The sequence below is a fragment of the Salvelinus namaycush genome, chromosome 32 (genome assembly GCF_016432855.1).
Source record: "Salvelinus namaycush isolate Seneca chromosome 32, SaNama_1.0, whole genome shotgun sequence".
NCBI lineage: Eukaryota > Metazoa > Chordata > Actinopteri > Salmoniformes > Salmonidae > Salvelinus > Salvelinus namaycush.
The window spans coordinates 25,509,986-25,529,341 of record NC_052338.1 but is presented as its reverse complement, the minus strand read 5'-3'; the positions used below and the strand labels follow the sequence as shown (position 1 = coordinate 25,529,341).

Genomic DNA, 19,356 nt, shown 5'->3' with positions numbered 1-19,356 from the left:
TGCACCCCACAAAGTTATTTACAGATTTCCGAAAGATTGTGCAAGAAGGAATACTAGGGCCATATAAAGACTGTTACATTTTTTGGCTGATTCCATTTAGTTTTTTCCCAAATACAGCTTCTTCCATTTAATTTTTCCAGGTAAAACAAATTTCCCAGTTTTTTCAGGTTTTTACTCTCTAAATCACACTTCTTTAATAGAAAAACAACTACGCTTGGATGTTCTAAGAACACAATAATGCTTAAATCACATCAGGAGACCACTTTTGAGGTCTGAGAAAAATGTGATAAATGTAGATTTTTGGGTGTAGTTACCAGTCAGACCTGGGCAGTTCCAGTCCTCGGGGGCCTGATTGGTGTCACACTTTTCCCCCATCCCTAGCAAACACAGCTTATTTTAAATAATTGCATTTTTAACTGAAGATCATGATTAGTTCATTATTGGAGGCAGGTGTGTTAGCTGGGGCAAAAGTGTGACACCAATCAAGCCCCCTGGAGTTGTCCAGGCCTGCTAATTGAAGCACACACCTACTGTAGCAAGAGGCTGTTGTTTAGCTGTGTTTTTGTAGCGCACATGTGATGTCAGAGTTTGCAAAACAAATACCCACTGACAGGTAAGCAGAGCCTTGTGAAATTATGCAATTACATCCTGAAGTTTGTAGTTAGCATTTAAAGGTGCACTATGCAGAAATCGCTCCGCCAGTTCCTGGTTACTAAAATTATAATAGTTAGCCTAATTTCAGTTTATGTGACAAAACAAGCAAGTATAGTTTAGAGAATCATTGTACCATCTAAACCTTTGTGAAATATATTTTCCATAACCCAAAATATTGTATTTTCAGCTGTTTGAAGCTGGTGTACAAAACCAAAAGTAAAAGACGCAAAAACGAAACTTGAGAATGAGAAGCATAGAAATAGCGCACATTGAACAGATCTACCACTTCTTAGACTTGCTTTCAATGAGAGTGACAGATCTATAACTCACATTTCTAGGTGAATTTGGTCAGGTCGCCCAAAATACGACATATTGCAGCTTTAATTGAGAATGTTTTTGAGGAAGCCTTTCCATCTACCAGAAGACTGTTTTCATTAGCTAGCATAATCACTAACAGCTACACAAAGTGGTAGATGTGTGCCCCGCACACACATGGACAGGGACATTCTCATGGCCTCTTAAGAAAGTTGCAGAAAATACGAATCCCTGATGCATTCTGTTCATATATGATAAACTTGGGCAAATTAATTAATTTGAAATACATTTATTCGATTCCCCAGTATGCTCAATACATTTTTGAATGTTGTTGAATCCCGTTTTAATGTCTGAATTCCGTGATTCCGTCCAAGTTCTGCACACCACTTATTTTATAAGACCATAGGATCTGAACTTCTTACTTTCCAACATACACAGTAACGGCTCCTCTACCAGCCAAAAAACAAACGTGTATAACCTACGAGAACAGGACAACCAGATTTACACATTTTCTTTCTGGACTTCAGAACAATAACACTAAACACATTCCACTCACGTCAGAGGACTGCATGAGTTATAAACCTGTCAGATATAAAACACAGTATAGGCTAATCAAAATCACAAACAGCAGCTATGAGCAGAGTACTGGTCCTCCTCTTCCTCTGCAAAAAATGCTTCATTTCCCAAAAGTTCAAATCCTCAGGAAGGCAAATGGGAGGATCTGCTAGGTCTTGGAAAGGGAAATGATTATCTTTACTGGGACCCTAAATCATATACAGTGTATTCGGAAAGTATTCAGACCCCTTGACTTTTTCCACATTTTGTTACGTTACAGCTTTATTCTGAAATTGATTAAATAGTTTTTTTTTTTCTCATCAACCTACACACAATACCCCAGGTTTAAAAAAAACGGAAATATCACATTTAAATAAGTATTCAGACCCTTTACTCAGTAATTTGTTGAAGCACCTTTGGCAGTGATTACAGCCTTGAGTCTTCTTGGGTATGACGCTATAAGCTTGGCACACCTGTATTTGGGTATTTTCTCCCATTCTTCTCTGCAGATCCTCTCAAGCTCTGTCAGGTTGGATGGGGAGCGTTGCTGCACAGCTATTTTCTGGTCTTCCCAGAGGTGTTCGATCAGGTTCAAGTCCAGGCTCTGGCTGGGTCAATCAAGGACATTCAGAGACTTGTCCAGAAGCCACTCCTGCTTTGTCTTGGCTGTGTGCTTAGGGTCGTTGTCCTGTTGGAAGGTGAACCTTCGCCCCAGTCTGTGGTCAAGGATCTCTCTGTACTTTGCTCCGCTCATCTTTCCCTTGATCCTGACTAGTCTTCCAGTCCCTGCCGCTGAAAAACATACCCACAACATGATGCTGCCACCACCATGCTTCACCGTAGGGATGGTGCCAGGTTTCCTCCAGTCGTGACGCTTGGCATTCAGGCCTAACAGTTCAATCTTGGGTTCATCAGACCAGAGAATCTTGTTTCTCATGGTCTGAGAGTCCTTTAGGTGCATTTTGGCAAACTCCAAGCAGGCTGTCATGTGTCTTTTACTGAGGAGTGGCCTCCGTCTGACCACTCTACCATAAAGGCCTAATTGGTGGAGTGCTGCAGAGATGGTTGTCCTTCTGGAAGGTTCTCCCATCTCCACAGAAGAACTCTGGAGCTCTGTCAGAGTGACCATTGGGTTCTTGGACACCTCCCTGACCAAGTCCCTTCTCCCTCGATTGATCAGTTTGCCTGGGCGGCCCGGTCTAGGAAGAGTCTTGGTGGTTCCAAGCTGCTTCCATTTAAGAATGATGGCGGGCCTCCTGAGTGGCGCAGTGGATTAAGGCACTGCATTGCAGTGCTAGCTGTGTCACTAGAGATCCTGGTTCGAGTCCAGGCTCTGTTGCAGCCGGCTGCGACTGGGAGACCAATGGGGCGGCACACAATTAGCCCAGCGTCGTCCGGGTTAGGGGGGGGCGCAATGCACACTGACACGGTTGCAGGTGCACGGTGTTTCCTCCGACACATTGGTGCGGCTGGCTTCTGGGTTAAGCGGGCCTTTTGTCAAGAAGCAGTGCGACTGGGTTGTGTTTCGGAGGATGTATGTCTCTCGACCTTCGCCTCAACCCAGTCCGTACGGGAGTTGCAGCGATGGGACAAGACTGTATCTACCAATTGGATACCACGAAATTGGGGAGAAAAAGGAGATCGCTGTGTTTTTGGGGACCTTCAATGCTGCAGAAATTTTTTGGTACCCTTCCCCAGATTTGGGCTTCAACACAATTCTGTCTCGGAGCTCTACGGACAATTCCTTCGACCTCATGGCTTGGTTTTTTCTCTGACATGCAGTGTCAACTGTGGGGCCTTATATAGACAGGTGTGTGCCTTTCCGAATCATGTCCAATCAATTGAATTTACCACAGATGGACTCCAATCAAATTTCAAGGATGATCAATGGAAACAGGATGCACCTGAGCTCAATTTCGAGTCTCAAAGCAAAGGGTCTGAAAACTTATGTAAATAATGTTTTTATGTTTTTTTTCTAAAACCTGTTTTTGCTTTGTCATTATGGTGCATTGTGTGTAAATTGATGAGGCACATTTTTTATTTAATCTATTTTAGAAAAACGCAACAAAATGGGGAAAAAGTCAAGGGATCTGAATACTTTCTCAATGCAATGCACTGTACAAAGTTATTGTTAACTGGTAGTGTTGCATACCAGAACAATTTTACACCGCAGAGCTGTGAATTGTGAGTCGGGGTCAAGAGCACTGTCAAGAACACTACTTTCCCCTGACACGGTTGTGTTTCACACCTAGCTGTAACATCTGAGCAATTCCACAGTAACAGAATGAAGTTGAGACTCAGAATGTTCACTTTAAAATGTATGTCAAACAAAAACCAATGATTGAAAATTGAAACAAACAATACAACTCTATGCACAAGGACTACTTTTAAAAATGTCCACTTTGGTAACAGAATGACAGCACAAACACCACTAACACGGAACCCAAACCGGCTGCACGTGTGCGCCATCGTGCGCTATCGTGCATAAATGTATTTTGTCCCCCTACACCAAACGCGATCACGACACGCAGGTTAAAATATCAAAACAAACTCTGAGCCAATGACATTAATTTGGGGACAGGTTCGAAAAGAATTAAACATGTATGGCAATTTAGCTAGTTAGCTTGCACTTGCTAGCTAATTTGTCCTATTTAGCTAGCTTGCTGTTGCTAGCTAATTTGTCCTGGGATATAAACATTGAGTTGTTATTTTACCTGAAATGCACAAGGTCCTCTACTCCAATTAATCCACACATCTACGACAATTAATCCACACATAAAATGGCCAAACGAATCGTTTCTAGTCATCTCTCCTCCTTCCAGGCTTTTTCATCTTTGAACTTATATGGTGATCGGCATCTAAACTTTCATAGTATTACCACGACGACCGGCAAAACAGTTCGTCTTTCAATCACCCACGTGGGTATAACCAATGAGAAGACGGCACGTGGGTACCTGCTTCTATAAACCAATGAGGAGATGGGAGAGGCAGGACTTTCAGTGCGTCAGAAATAGAAAGGAGTTCTATTTTAGCCTTTGGCATCGCAGACGCTCGTTGGCACATGCGAGCAGTGTGGGTGCAATAATTGAATAACATGGATTTCTACATTTATTTTGCGACGCTCGCGCACGCGACGTGTCCGGTCTGGTCAGCATGTTAGCATCGCAGACGTAACCGTCATTATTTTACCAAATTTTGCATCTGCACTGTTCTTCAAGTCAATGTATTTTTGTCAAATTTTCTGTGGACATTGTTCAAAGTAGTCCTTGTGCATAGAGCTGTACAAATATAACATAGGCTAGGTATGATTGAGCTGAGGTTTTGGAATTGAGTAAACTCAGAAGTTCTACTTTACTCTAAAATTAAGTGAGGTTAGAACATTCTGGTGGGATAGGTCTGAATCACTCTGATTGGATATGCAATGTGATTATGACATTGTAGTCACGCAACGATTTCTCGTAACCCTTTTGTGTGCCATTACCAAGTTTACAATGCACGGAACCTTCAACTGCATTCTTTTAATAAACGGAAGTTCCTATATTCCCCACTGGTGCGTTGTATTCATATTGTTCCTCATTTCCTTTTTGCTTTAATATCCTTCCTATTCTTTTGCATGTCTGTTTATTTTCAACCTCCCTGCATCCTTTGGGGTTTGAGTCACAAAAAAAATGTATTCCATTTACCGCTCAGTCTTTGTTTGTTTCTTTTTATAGGGTCTCTGTTTGTAGTTTGAGATTGTTGTCCCCGGCGACTGTCTAGTCTAGCAATATGTAGCCTTGAAGGGCTGCAGGTAGCCTACTGTAGGGTTTAGCTTATGCCTTGCTGCAACTAGGTACAGTATCCCACACCTGACTCGTCATTTAAAGAGTCACTAATGATAAACATGAATGATTGGCAGGATTCCACTTACTGGTCTCCCAGGTCTAAAGCTAAAAGTGTGGGCTCTATATAACCAGAGAAGAAGCGAGAGGGTTTACTCTGCCCAAAATCTGTCCACAAAAATAAGACCACGAAGTGGAGGTCAATGTGTGTTTAATTTTGTTAGCAAAAAATGTCATTGCTAATGTGCTACGTCAGGCTTATTTGATCGAATAGAACATGATGCTTATTCGATCGAATAGAACATGATGCTTATTCGATCGAATTGAAGTTTCATAATGGTTGGGCTCTCGCCTCCTCTCGCCTGCCTTCCATCTTTGAGGACATGTATTTCCATTGTTAGAGCGGTCACTCGACTATCTTGTCAATAATAGATAATCTTTGCTATAACTCAAACACCTCAGTACCAGGACCAGGGTTGCTTACAATAAGCCTGATTAATATGAAGAGCAGGTTTATCAAGCAGATTATTGCTATACTGTTTTCTCTTTCTCAGGGAGTAAAGTACAGGCAATTTGCTAGTTGTTCCTTAATTATATGGGTAGTAACGACTGCATTAACCAAATACAAAGTATCTATATCAAATTGATGATGTAGAATGTTACCATCTTGCAAAAGTATCACTTCAAGTTCAAGACAGATGTCACGTGACAGCCAGTAGATATTTTTTTCTCCCACAAGGCTGTATCAAAACAATGTGAGGCTTTTGCAGTTCTGTTAAGGTTGAGCAGCTTGTAATATTGGGAAATATTGTCGTAGGACATAACTGAAACGTTATTCATACAATACGAATAGAACCTGAGTCGTTTCTGTCAACATAAAAAAACGTCATGTTTATGGACAGCTCGAGCTGAATTAGCCTTTATGCTAGTGACCTTTCATCTACTTATGTAGTGTTACTATCATTTGTGAGTTATGTCACAAATATTCATATCCACGGAAGCTATATTAGTTAACTTCCTTTGTGAAATTGAATCATGATTTATGTATTCTGTTTCTGTGTTTCATTGTTGTCATGCTATGCTCTGATAGCTAGCTAGGCTAGCACTCGTTCATAGCTTTTGAGAGACACCTTTAGTGCAAAATGTTCTAGTCTATAGAGTCTTTAAATGATCAGCCGTTGTCTGTGAACCACTGGCGGCTTTGGATTTAGATGACACATTTCCAATCAGCTTCCTTGTACTGCTAGCCAAGGTTAATTTGTAGAAATGACGGCCACCTGCCAAGTTCAGTCGCAGAGCTCCGTCAATCAGAGCCATTTCTGGTACAAGTGACAGTTGTGTGTGCGTCTAGGATTCGCTCATGCGCAATGGTCGTGTCAGGTATCATTGCAGTTGGCATAGGTCATGACAGGCAAAGTATCAAGGCGTAGTGTACCAAGGGTGAACTTTATAATGGCAGGTGGTGACTAAAACATACTTGCTGCTTATTTTTCCTTTGACATTTTTCCATTGAAAAAACAAACAATGGATAAGTTTGAATGTTTGCTTTAGAGGTATCTGTGCTACAAGCTGTCTGTCTCAGTACCATCATTCAATAATTCATATTAGCCTATCCCTTTACAACATACAGTACCAGTGAAAAGTTTGGACACACCTACTCATTACAGGGTTTTTCTTTATTTTTACTATTTTCTACATTGTAGAATAATAGTGAAGACATTAAAACTATGAAATAACACATATGGAATCATGTAGTAACCAAAACAGATTATTCAAAGTAGCCACCCTTTGCCTTGATGACAACTTTGTACACTCTTGGAATTCTCTCAACCAGCTTCATGAGGTAGTCACCTGGAATGCATTTTTGTGGAACTTCTTTCCTTAATGCGTTTGAAACAATCAGTTGTGTTGTGACAACGTAGGGTTGGTACACAGAAGATAGCCTATTTGGTAAAAGACCAAGTCCATATTCTGGCAAGAACAGCTCAAATAAACAAAGAGAAACAACAGTCCATCATTACTTTATGACATAAAGCTCAGTAAATCCGTAATATTTCAAGAACTTTTAAAGTTTCTTCAAGTGCAGTCGCATAAAACCATCAAACGCTATGATGAAACTGGCTCTCATGAGGACCGCCACAGGAAAGGAAGACCCAGAGCTACCTCTTCTGCAGAGGATAAGTTCATTAGAGTTACCAGCCTCAGAAATTGCAGCCCAAATAAATGCTTCACAGAGTTCAAGTAACAGACACATCTCAACACTAACTGTTCAGAGGAGACTGTGTGAATCAGGCCTTCATGGTCGAATTGCTGCAAAGGAACCACTACTAAAGGACACCAATAATAAGAAGACACTTGCTTGGGCCAAGAAACACAAGCAATGGACATTAGATTGGTGGAAATCTGTCCTTTGGTCTGATGAGTCCAAATTTGAGATTTTTGGTTCCAACCACCGTGTCTTTGTGAGACAGAGTAGGTGAGCGGATGATCTCTGCATGTGTGGTTCCCACCTTGAAGCATGGAGGAGGAGGTGTGATGATGTAGGGGTGCTTTACTTGTGACACTGTCTGAGATTTATTTAGAATTCAAGGCACACTTAACCAACATGGCTACCACAGCATTCTGCAGCGATACTCCATCCCATCTGGTTTGCGCTTAGTGGGGCCATCATTTGTTTTTCAACAGGACAATGACCCAACACACCTCCAGGCTGTGTAAGGATTATTTGACCAAGAAGGAGAGTGATGGAGTGCTGCATCAGATGACCTGGCCTCCACAATCACCCAACCTCAACCCAATTGAGATGGTTTGGGATGAGTTGGACCGCAGAGTGAAGGAAAAGCAGCCAATAAGTGCTCAGCATTTGTGGGAACTCCTTCAAGACTGTTGGAAAAGCATTCCAGCTGAAGCTGGTTGAGAGAATGCCAAGCGTGTGCAAAGCTGTCATCAAGGCCAGGGGTGGCTACTTTGAAGAATCTAAAATATATTTTGATTTGTTTAACACTTTTTTGGTTACTAAATGATTCCATATGTGTTATTTCATAGTTTTAATTTCGTCACTATTATTCTACAATGTAGAAAATAGTCAAAATAAAGAGAAACCCTGTAATGAGTAGGTGTGTCCAAACTTTTGACTGTTACTGTATATCAGTTACAATATATGAGCTCAACAGCTATTTAATCTTAGAAAACAGCCCGGGTGACTTGTAGTTGTGAACAAGCTCATTTAATGACTGTGGTTTCATCTAATAACGAAACAGATGGTGCACACTCAGAGACGTGGGAGACAAGCACTTTACTGACAAATAAACCATCCAACAAAGCTCTGACAATCATTGCCAAAAACTACTCTTATTTACTGCATCAATTCAGGGAGATTCATTTACATGGGTTCATGAGGTTTATATATATATTCAGAAATGTACATTTGTTTTTTTTGTTTCTTCTTGGTTGGTTAATGGTGATCCAACAATGTTACCTGGGTAGGGGGAATGTCCTTGGGTACTAGAGAGGGTCTAATCTGTTCTTCCTGTCCTCTTCAGCAGACGACACATCCACCTTTCAACTCCTTGAATGGGTTCTTGTCCTCTGCAATACCTTTGACCAGGGTGTCATCTTCTACACCGGCCTGAACGGCCTCCATAAACTCAGTACAGCACTTAGACGTCTGTCGTACAAAAGAATAGTCTACCGGTAACACACACAACTTTAATATCAAGAATGCCATTACAGTCTCATTTGATGACCAATCCAGATCTCTTATTGTTTCGACATAGATATTACTTTTACAATTGGAAAAATTATCAATTAAAGTAAGCTGGTCGAATTTACCAGCCATCTCTCAAGCTTGACTTCAATCTTCTTTTGGTCTCTTTCCATTTTAGCCTTATCCACGTCTGTCAACTCGTCCATATTTATCACACCCGGCATTGTCTGTCAAAGAAAATAAATACATTGTTGCCGAAGGGAAGGTAAACATTATTCTTAAAGTAGAGCCACACTCACAAAAACTATTTTAAAATGTGCCTCGTAGAAGCTTGATAATCATATTTGCATACATTAGGTGGTACTTCATTAATTGTTTTGTTGATTGGGGTTGTGAATATTCATTGGTATATTATATTTTTTAAATAGTCCCCAATCCTACACTCAGATGATCCCTTCCCTATGATTGCTAGATTAATGAATTGAATAATATTAATTCATCAAATATATATTAATTCATAAAAGACAAGGAACAAAAGGACTTACCGCGTCTTTCAAGGACCAGTCTTCCACCCCTGAAAACTGCCAGAGAAATCCCTCTCCTCTCCCTCAATCCAGGTTATAAAGTAATCTGCATAAACATCCTAATCTCTTAATCTGATTAAAACGAGGCCCTTTATTCCAACACTGTATAATCATAGCAGAGGGCAAAGGGCCACTCTCCAAAGTACAGGTGTTACGTTGGAAGTTGTGTTGTTGAGATGTCTAAAAATGGCATTGAGAGTGGAAGAATATGAATAATACGTGGATACGTACAATATTTTGCCTGTGGTTCTCTTCACTGTTCCAATGCAGATATGGGTCAAGGGGAATGACATGTTAGCAGTTCATGTTAGCATGATAAGAAGGCTAATCTGTATTTACCTTCAACATGTCATGTTGAAGGATACATCATCATTAGGACCATCTGCATTGTTGGAAAAGGACCTGAAAGTAAGCATTTCACTGTTAGTCTAAACCTGTTGTTTACAAAGCATGTGACAAATAAGATTTGATTTGATTTATGAATATGACAACTATAGCAGTTCTCCAGGAGATATAAAGGATTGATGAGCTTGAACTGAGATCATAGAGGTACTGCAATAGCTGCATCCATGAGCTGTGTAGGCTAGTATTGTCTAAGTAACTATAAGTCACATTTTCTATGGCTTTGGGACGAAGCAAGATAACGTCTTTTCAGTGTAGAGTATAGATGTAGGAACGATACTGCAACTGGTGCATCCATGAGACGGGTTCCTATGTATCTATTAGCCTACATGTTCTGTGCCTTTCAGATGTAGAAAGGTTTCATGTCAGTGCAGAGAAAAGGTGCAGAGAGAAAAAGTGTGTGGGAGTATAGTGGTCACTGGTCAGACATTATCCTGTCAAGGGAGAAAGAGTATTGTCCCATGTTGAGAATGGGGTGGAGAAGGTAATTTCTATGGAATGGATGACAGCCTCCTGTCAAGGGAGAAAGAGTATTGTCCCATGTTGAGAATGGGGTGGAGAAGGTCATTTCTATGGAATGGATGACAGCCTCCTCTACAATATACTGAGAGAGATGGAATCAAGGTTTAATTAAGAGGACAGTCAGGGGTTCATGTCCTCTACTAGCTTTCCACCTATGTAATTGAAATGTATTGAGATTGAGAAATAAGCCTTTCTTTTCTTAGACCAAGGCTCCTATTCAATATTCAATCAAATACAGGTCAAGCACTGAGTCTAGCCTACATTTGAATTGTGCTGCCTGTATGTTTTGGATTCAGGCACAGAACAAAACAGGGTGACCAGTTTGAAACGAAAAGAATCTCCACTGCAAATGAATTGGAAACATGTTTGGTGCTCTACAACAACTAGGTTTCAAATGCAAACTTTGTGTGTGAGTAAAGTACCTGTCGGATAAAAAATATCATGACAGGCCTGATGGAAAGAGGCAATTTGTGGGTAAACTTTATAAATGTGCACAAAATATGCTACAAACATTGGGATCTTTTTGTGTCAGTAAAATGTATTATGTAAGAAATTGCGGTGGAAACGCTTTTATGCACAAATATTGATATAATAACCATCATATAGAAATAAACTTGGAGTCATGTGATAACATGTTGTGTGGTCCCTCCCACTACAACGCGGGGAAGCATGTCGTTTATTGGCTACAGATTAAATATATTATGAATTTCACAGGGTGGTAAAAGTGCATGGTGATGAGTTTAATGCTCATTTCCAAAAAATATCGAGGACGTTATTCTGGTGACATGATGATCGATGCTTTGCTGTTTGACAAATAAAAATAATCTCGCTATTTTGTCCATAACAATCTCATAATGTAGTAATAGGCTATACTGTCACTGTAGTTGCGAGTTGTTGGCTAGAGCGCACGTGCTTATACCAGAGTGGGCATATTCTCTATGTAACTCCCCAAAAAATTGTGACAAAACCATCAGTAGAGTTGAAAATGTAATGGAAACACATTTAAATTGTCATTTTTATCCGATACGTGAATTTAACCGCAAAAGTTATGTTTATGCGCACTTCGTAATCACGCACAGCCTTTTATCCTCAACAAGTAAAAAACAAGTAAGAATATGTTGGAAACACATCTCTTATGTGGAGAATGCGGGATTTTGGAATATATATAGAGAAACCACTTAAAAAATGTAAGAAACAACAATAATCTACATTATCATGTAATTGAACTACTCTGAAGACAGCAGTCCACAACATGACACATATGGTCATAAACCTGTTAACAAATCATTATTTTCATGATACCGATGATTTATTAATCATCACTACCATAGTAGTTCCGTTCCCAGACTAGCCTACATCTCTTCTGGTGTATTTCCACAGCAATGATTAGACCATAGCTATTACCCAAGATGGGTGTCTTGCATAAATATTTTAGCTGTCTATAAATGTGACATTGTCTATGATTCAAATCATCACATTAATCAGTCGTTTTAAGATCTACTACGAATTTTTATGAAAATGACAAATGAGTCATCAGCTATAGCCCGCCCCTCCGGCCCCTTGGGAAAACCTTTACAATAGTATAAATGGCTGCACATCTCGTGCGTAAAATTAGAAGGATAGTTGAATTTAGAGCCGATCTACAACAATGGAGTTCAGTTTATTGATTTTTCTGATCCTTTCATGCTCCCTTTGTTACGTTTTTGCGTTGTCACCGAAACAAGGTAAAGAAACATTTGATTACCGTGACTGTTGATTTTATTCGTTATGAGAGTTAAGCACCAAAATACCGTTCAACCCCATGATAATCAATATAATGGGCGTTGGCTCAAGCCTTTCTAGTAGTGATAAAGTTGTTGTTGACATGAATCTGTACTTCAGCAGAGATGTCTTTACCTAGGGGGCATAATTCAAACCGTATCGTGGAATTTCAGCGTTACAGTTTGATTGACAGTTAAAGGCAACGTTCCCTCATTATGGTAAACGCTGCCGGTTTAACAGGAATTTACCTTTACATGTCAAGCGTGTTATCTGTAACGCTTCAGCGATACAGATTGAATAGAGACCCTAATTACATAGCCAGCAATAGTGTTGATGTTGTGTGTTTCTTCTCATTCCAGAGGTGTGTCTTCTTCAAGTAGATGAGGGGCCTTGCAGAGGAGATAGCCAGCGTTACTACTACAATACTATCACTCAACAATGTGAGGTGTTCAGCTATGGAGGCTGCCAAGGGAATGGCAACAACTTCATGAGTTTTATGGAATGTAAGAAAGCATGTTTTAGGATACCAAGTAAGTTTATTTGCATTTTAATGAAAGACTGTATTTGTTTAGCAATTGCAGTCATTTTCCTTTGCATTAAAAAGTTTGCTGTTTTAAATAATGTATTTATTTATTTGATATGCCATCAAAACTATTGTAACCATTGAAATCATGATGTTTGTGGAAATCTGGCCTATTAAAGCACTAAAGATTTGAAATGGACACATCAATTTATTTAGGGTAAATGGCAATACACCGTGACACGTTTCATTTTTCAATAGTTCTTATAAGAATGTGTGTCTTTGCACATTCTCCACCCACCAGAGATCCCCCAGATCTGCAGGTTCCAGAAGGAGGAGGGTCCCTGCCGTGCCATGCACTGGCGCTACTTCTTCAACATGACCACCATGCAGTGTGAGCAGTTTGTCTACGGCGGCTGTCAGGGCAACGAGAACCGCTTCCAGAACCAGATGTCTTGCATGGAGTACTGTAGACCACACAAAAGTATGTGGAGAATGGTCAAAGTCAACAGTCATGCTGTTTTCTATCAGCTGTACTGCACAATAGAGAAAACATTTCCACGTAAAGACATCAGTGTTGAGCACATAGGCTCATTCCACGTAAACACATCAGTGTTGAGCACATAGGCTCATTCCACGTGAACAATGCTAGTTAGACCCATATTCTACTGTGTTCTACTGTGCTCACTCTGTTGTGTTGTTAACTTTGTATTAATTTTGCGGAAACATATTTAATTTTGCTCAGAAGATTTACATGAAGAAGTATGTAGAAACAAGATTAGAGGAACCTCTTTCATGAAATCTGCCAGGCAATTTGATTGTAAACACCCACATCCAGGACATTTTAAACTTGTAGTGTATTTGACGTTTAAAAAGGCTTCTGAAGTTTGTAATTCCCACTTTAAAATTTTAGACTTGATTTTCCCTTACGAAATGTATCAACCCCTACAAACATTTCCATTAAAGGTGCACTATGCAGAAATCGCTCCACCATTTCCTGGCTGCTAAAATTCAGATAGATTGCCTAATTTCAGGATATGTGACAAAATAAGAAATTATAGTGTAGAGAATCATTGTACTATCTAAACCACTGCGAAATATATTTTCCATAACCAAAAATGTTGTATTTTCAGCTGTTTGAAGCTGGTGCACAAAACCGAAAGTAAAATAAGCAAAAATGTAACTTAAGAAGCATATAATTAGCGTGCATAAAACAGATCTACCGGTTCTTAGACTTGCTTTCAATGAGAATGACAGATTTATAACTAACATTTCTATGTGAATTTAGTTGGGTCGCCCAAAAAGTGAAATATTGCATCTTGAATTATAATCTATACCATAATTGACATTTCCTGTTGCTGTAGGATTTTTTTCCTGCTGGCTCAAATTAAGATCATACATCTGTAAGTAATCAGGAAATTCAACAAGATAGAAGGAACAGCAGTACAAAAATACCAACCCTGACTCTAACAGCCTGCTCTATCAATACGATACTCAAGGGTCTCACAGTTTGCGAGTGCCTTAATTTTCCTCAAAAATTGCCCTGAAATGATTCCAAATGGCCCTCTATACAGCCTTCTCTCAGTTGTGCATCTGTTCATGTTCAGAAGCCGGAGATGATCCTCTTGATCTAAAATTAGACAATGCTAGCTGAAGAGTAGACTACATTTACAGAGTACTTATTGTCCTTTCTTTAGACTCCATTATTCCGAAATGATTCCATCCAGTGCCCTCGCTCAATTTTACATCTACTAATGTAATTAAGACACCAGCAATGAGCTTCTTGGTTTAAAACGAGATAATGTTAGCTGAAGAGTAGCCTTCTCTTTCAGAGTTCTTATAGTTGTTTTGTGTGATTGACAGCTACTCCTGTGCTCTGCCTGGATCCCCTGGATAAAGGAGGCTGTGCTGCGTCTATTCTGCGGTATTACTACAACTCAGCTTCCAGGATGTGTGAGCGGTTCATCTATTCAGGCTGTGGAGGAGGCAGCAACAACTTTATATCCAGGCAAAGCTGCATGGACGTCTGTGCTAAAGGTATATTAATGGTCATGACACACGTACGCATGTACAGACGTGCACGCACACACCCACCCACCCACAGACGTGCACGAACACACTCACCCACCCACAGACGTGCGCGCACACACTCACCCACCCACAGACGTGCATGCACACACTCACCCACCCACAGACGTGCACGCACACACTCACCCACCCACAGACGTGCACGCACACACTCACCCACCCACAGACGTGCACGCACACCCAGTATTCTCTATTTTTTGTTTATCTGAAGATAGATCTGGGAGGTAAGGGAGGAAGATGGTGTTGTTGAAAATAGTGAACAACAGACTTATTACATTTGTCAGCCCAGCAACCATTTGCATGTTCCCCATAATTGCAGTAATGGCTACAAGGCTTCTCGTTAGCGAAAGCTAACACGCTGAGTATATTTTTACTATCTCAGTAATAATTTAAATGTGGCAGATTATAGACAGGTAGAAGTTACATGTAGCTGTGTTTTAGGTCATGATGTGACTGGGGATACTGAATAGATGAACTGCTCACACGTCCAGGAAGCTGAGTTGTAGTAGTGGTGCAGTATGTGGATCAGGTTATAAGGTACATGCTTTATGACTTTTCCATTTCTAACGGGATCAAGCGCAGCCAGCTTTGAATGCAGTACAGTGCCCCAAAACAGCTGGATTACACCTCAATCTCTCAATTTTGGCCACATTAATTGGATATTTGTGTAATATAATATATGATTATGCTATAACTGACAATATGTGTAGTTTAGGTTAATTTGCACACAGTTTTCAATAGTTTTAGATGGTTTCAGTCGAGCTGAGGCTCTCCCTGCCCCCCCCCCCAGCAGGCAAACCGAACGTTCTGCACCTTACTATGACTCAATAAGGGAAAGGGAAAGCGGGATACATAGTCAGTTGTACAACTGAATAATAACCTATATAACGATATGTCATTTTCTTTGTTCCAGCTGGGAAACCATGGAAACCCAGAAGAACAGGCATGAAGAGAACAACCACCAAAAAACGCATTAGAATAAAGTCTAATAACGGTATTAAATGGTCAACAATTTGATTCAGTGATTTTTATTCAAAGAGACACATGGATTGACTGTAAATGAACAGACATTGAAATGTTGATTTGTATGTTTTTTCCTGCACCAGAAGTAACTAGCTACTTGCACTGCCTGTTAACTGTGATGCACTGTTGAAAATAGCATCCAACCACTCGAATGGGAATCAACCTACACCAGCAGTATTTTTGCTGTGTACCTTTCTCAAGACGGTGTATTGTAGAATACATTTACCATGGCAGCTATCATACAATATAGCATTTCATTTTTGTTAGCAAAATAATGAATGTATTTTTAGTATTTTGTGTTTTTAACATAGTATATTTCAACAAAAACCTTTGGTTAGCTTTATATGAAGTTTTCGCACAATGGCATATTTTGGATATAATTTAACTTTGCCTTGTCTGGATAGTCTTGTTATTAAGCAGGAATAAGAACTGAATGTGTATCAATACTTATTCTGTATTTGTTCTTAACTGACTTGCCTAGTTACATTTTTAAAAATTACATCTTTATTTTCCTCTGGATCCTCTTTGGTCAGATATGCTTGCATCATCACCTTGTCCCTTCTCATCTGGGTTTCCAGGTGATAGCACAGCCACAAGGTCAAAATTGGCTATTATCATACAAATTTATGAGAACAAAAATGCCCTTTTTGGTCTTAATTTAAGGTTAGGGTTAGTCATAAGGTTAGCAGTGTGGTTAGTGGTAGGTTTAATATCACATTTTAAGAAGAGAAATTGTAGAAATAGGCAGGGTTTATGACTGTGGTCACAAAGTCAACACATCAATGTAATATGTGATACATACTGACACACCTGCAGGTACATTCCCGTCCATTATACAATAACATGACATGACAATTCAGATTTATTTCGTTGTTTTGACATGAACCCTAACTTGAAAGTTTTGGTTTGAAACAAACTCAGAATAGAAAAGTAATAACCTGTTTTGTTAACTCTCATACATTTTATTGTATCTGGAAATATTAGTTTTGGCAGCATAATCAGTATACACAGTGCTTTACTTGGTCAGGAGCTCACCGGAACTGAGTACTGGCACCTCAAAATGTCTACTGCTTCCAATAGCATATTGGCTTAAAACTATTGCAGAGTTCCTGCACCTAAATACAGTATAAACAGTACCGGCACACAAAATGAGTACCGGCACCAATTTCAGACCAAGTCATGCACTGACTACACAGGCATATTTTTCTTGATTTCGGTGTTGTGTCTCCCAAAACTACACCTAGGAGCATTTTTTTGTCATACACTCCGTTTTACCCATCTTGTGCTTTTTCAATTTTTTCAATTTTTTGATTTAACTAGGCAAGTCAGTTAAGAACAAATTATTATTTATAATGACGGCCTACCCCGGCTAAACCTGGACCAATTGTGCGCTGCCCTATGGGACTCCCAATCACGGCCGGATGTGATTCAGCCTGGATTTGAACCAGGGACTGTAGTGATGCCTCTTGCACTGAGATGCAGTGCCTTATACCGCTGCGCCACTCTGAAGCAAAATAGCATTTTTCAACCACATGATTCAACCATTCCAAAAAATAATAGTTGCGCACTGATTCTGCGTCAATAAATATTGATGGAAGTCATCAAAGGTAAACTGCTATCCCATTCAGTTGGGATATAAATAGTGTAAAACCTGTCGGGCTGGTTCTCTATTAGGACTCCAGGGTAAACCATCCATTGCTGAGGACGTGGTATCAGAAAGGATGTCATAAGTAGGCCTATCAATCTATCTGGCTGTGGCTATCTCCCTGTCCTTAGATGGGGTCACAGGATGCTAGCGTTGGGAAGGAGGCGGACAATTAATGAGAACAAAAATGCACTTTTTGGTCTTAATTTAAGGTTAGGGATAGTCATAAGGTTAGCAGTGTGGTTAGTGGTAGGTTTAATATCACATTTTAAGAAGAGAAATTGTAGAAATAGGCAGGGTTTATGACTGTGGTCACAAAGTCAACACATCTGTCACACCCTGACCTTAGGGATCCTTATTATTCTCTATGTTTGGTTAGGTCAGGGTGTGACTCTGGTGGGAAAGTCTATGTTTTCTATTTCTTTGTTTTTGGCCGAGTGTGGTTCCCAATCAGAGGCAGCTGTCTATCGTTGTCTCTGATTGGGGATCATATATAAGTTGTCATTTTCTTTTTGGGTTTTGTGGGATCTTGTTTTCTGTTTAGTGTCTGTGCCTGACAGAACTGTTCGCTTTCGTTTTCGCTTTCGTTATTTTGTTGAAGTGTTTTTTGAATAAAAGGAATCATGAACACTTTCCACGCTGCGCTTTGGTCAACTCTTCCTTCCACCAACGAGAGCCGTTACAACATCAATGTAATATGTGATACTGACACACCTGCAGGTACATTCCCATCCATTATACAATAACATGACATGACAATTCAGATTTATTTCGTTGTTTTGACATGAACCCTAACTTGAAAGGGTCAGAAAATCCAATAGAAAACCATGGACCAGAAACGTAATAAGCATTAAAAAGGATTTAGAAGGAATTAAAATGTTCCCATAGAGTTTCTGTATGCAAATTGATACTTTGGAGTTTGCACTCCTTGCTTTTGTCAAATAAACTAAGACGCATTTCAGACAAGCTTGTTAAGTTTAATCACATAGAAAATGTATCCCTGTTTTTTGTCGCTTTGTTGTGAGATAAAATCTCCAGCAAAAGCCATTAAAAGCTGTCCATCTCTGTAATAGACATGGTGGTTTATTTTCTATTACAGACAAACCGTCTGAAATGGAACCTATTAATTTTGAATGGTGCTGATTATGAGAGATTTGACTGATATAAAAGTACTTGAGGCCACTGTACTAGTCACAGGACATTAGGTAGGGCAATTTACTAGTAATTAATTCACTGTTTTAATTAAATTACTTTTATATACAGAACCATGAGATCCATGTGTTAATCAGTCCAGTTGTTGTCAGACCCTTTAGCTCTATACCTTACGTACTGTATAAGCCTAGCCTGTTGTTCTAAGGCAATTTTCAGCTACCATAATATTACTTGTCATTCTATATACATTTAAATAACAAAACATTAGTATTTTTCATAAAAGTGATTGCATGTATACCAATTAATCATGTGTTCTATAAATAATATAATTGAAAGTGCTGGAAGCTAAAAGATTACTCAAGTTTGAGGATGACTTGGGGACTTAGGTTACAGAACTTTAGGCGCCTCCTGGTGGCAGAATTACACCCGTTACAGCTGCCCTTGGCAAAGAAAAAGGAAGTGCATCCCAAATGGCACCCTATTCCCTGTATAGTGCACTACTTTTGACCAAAACCCATAGGACTCTTGTCAAAAGTAGTGCACTATATAGGGAATAGGGTTCCATTTCGGACACATTCAGTATATGCTTGAGAAAGTAAACCGCCCAG

The 19,356-nt window shown here is 39.7% G+C and overlaps 2 protein-coding genes across 2 annotated transcripts; one reads left to right on the top strand and one right to left on the bottom strand.

Annotated features, from left to right (window-relative positions):
- Nucleotides 1-8,883: 8,883 nt before the first annotated feature.
- On the bottom strand, nt 8,884-9,275 carry LOC120026989 (guanine nucleotide-binding protein G(T) subunit gamma-T1-like). Its single transcript, XM_038971820.1, has 2 exons — nt 9,177-9,275; nt 8,884-9,012 (listed from the first exon to the last, which is right to left on the bottom strand). Exons 1-2 carry the CDS (start codon nt 9,273-9,275, stop codon nt 8,884-8,886), a joined length of 228 nt encoding a protein of 75 aa, XP_038827748.1.
- A 2,904-nt stretch (nt 9,276-12,179) lies between these two features.
- On the top strand, nt 12,180-16,367 carry LOC120027444 (tissue factor pathway inhibitor 2-like). Its single transcript, XM_038972380.1, has 5 exons — nt 12,180-12,283; nt 12,680-12,850; nt 13,145-13,324; nt 14,704-14,877; nt 15,842-16,367. Exons 1-5 carry the CDS (start codon nt 12,208-12,210, stop codon nt 15,943-15,945), a joined length of 705 nt encoding a protein of 234 aa, XP_038828308.1. The 5' UTR covers nt 12,180-12,207; the 3' UTR covers nt 15,946-16,367.
- Nucleotides 16,368-19,356: the final 2,989 nt, after the last annotated feature.

Bases quoted from the DNA above. Each gene is read 5' to 3' on its own strand.
- LOC120026989 (XM_038971820.1), bottom strand. From the start codon at position 9,275: ATGCCGGGTGTGATAAATATGGACGAGTTGACAGACGTGGATAAGGCT. The intron at 9,013-9,176 runs GTAAATTCGACC...TTTGTACGACAG, and splicing joins TCAAGCTTGAGAGATGGCTG to ACGTCTAAGTGCTGTACTGA.
- LOC120027444 (XM_038972380.1), top strand. From the start codon at position 12,208: ATGGAGTTCAGTTTATTGATTTTTCTGATCCTTTCATGCTCCCTTTGT. The intron at 12,284-12,679 runs GTAAAGAAACAT...TTCTCATTCCAG, and splicing joins TGCGTTGTCACCGAAACAAG to AGGTGTGTCTTCTTCAAGTA. The intron at 13,325-14,703 runs GTATGTGGAGAA...TGTGATTGACAG, and splicing joins GTACTGTAGACCACACAAAA to CTACTCCTGTGCTCTGCCTG.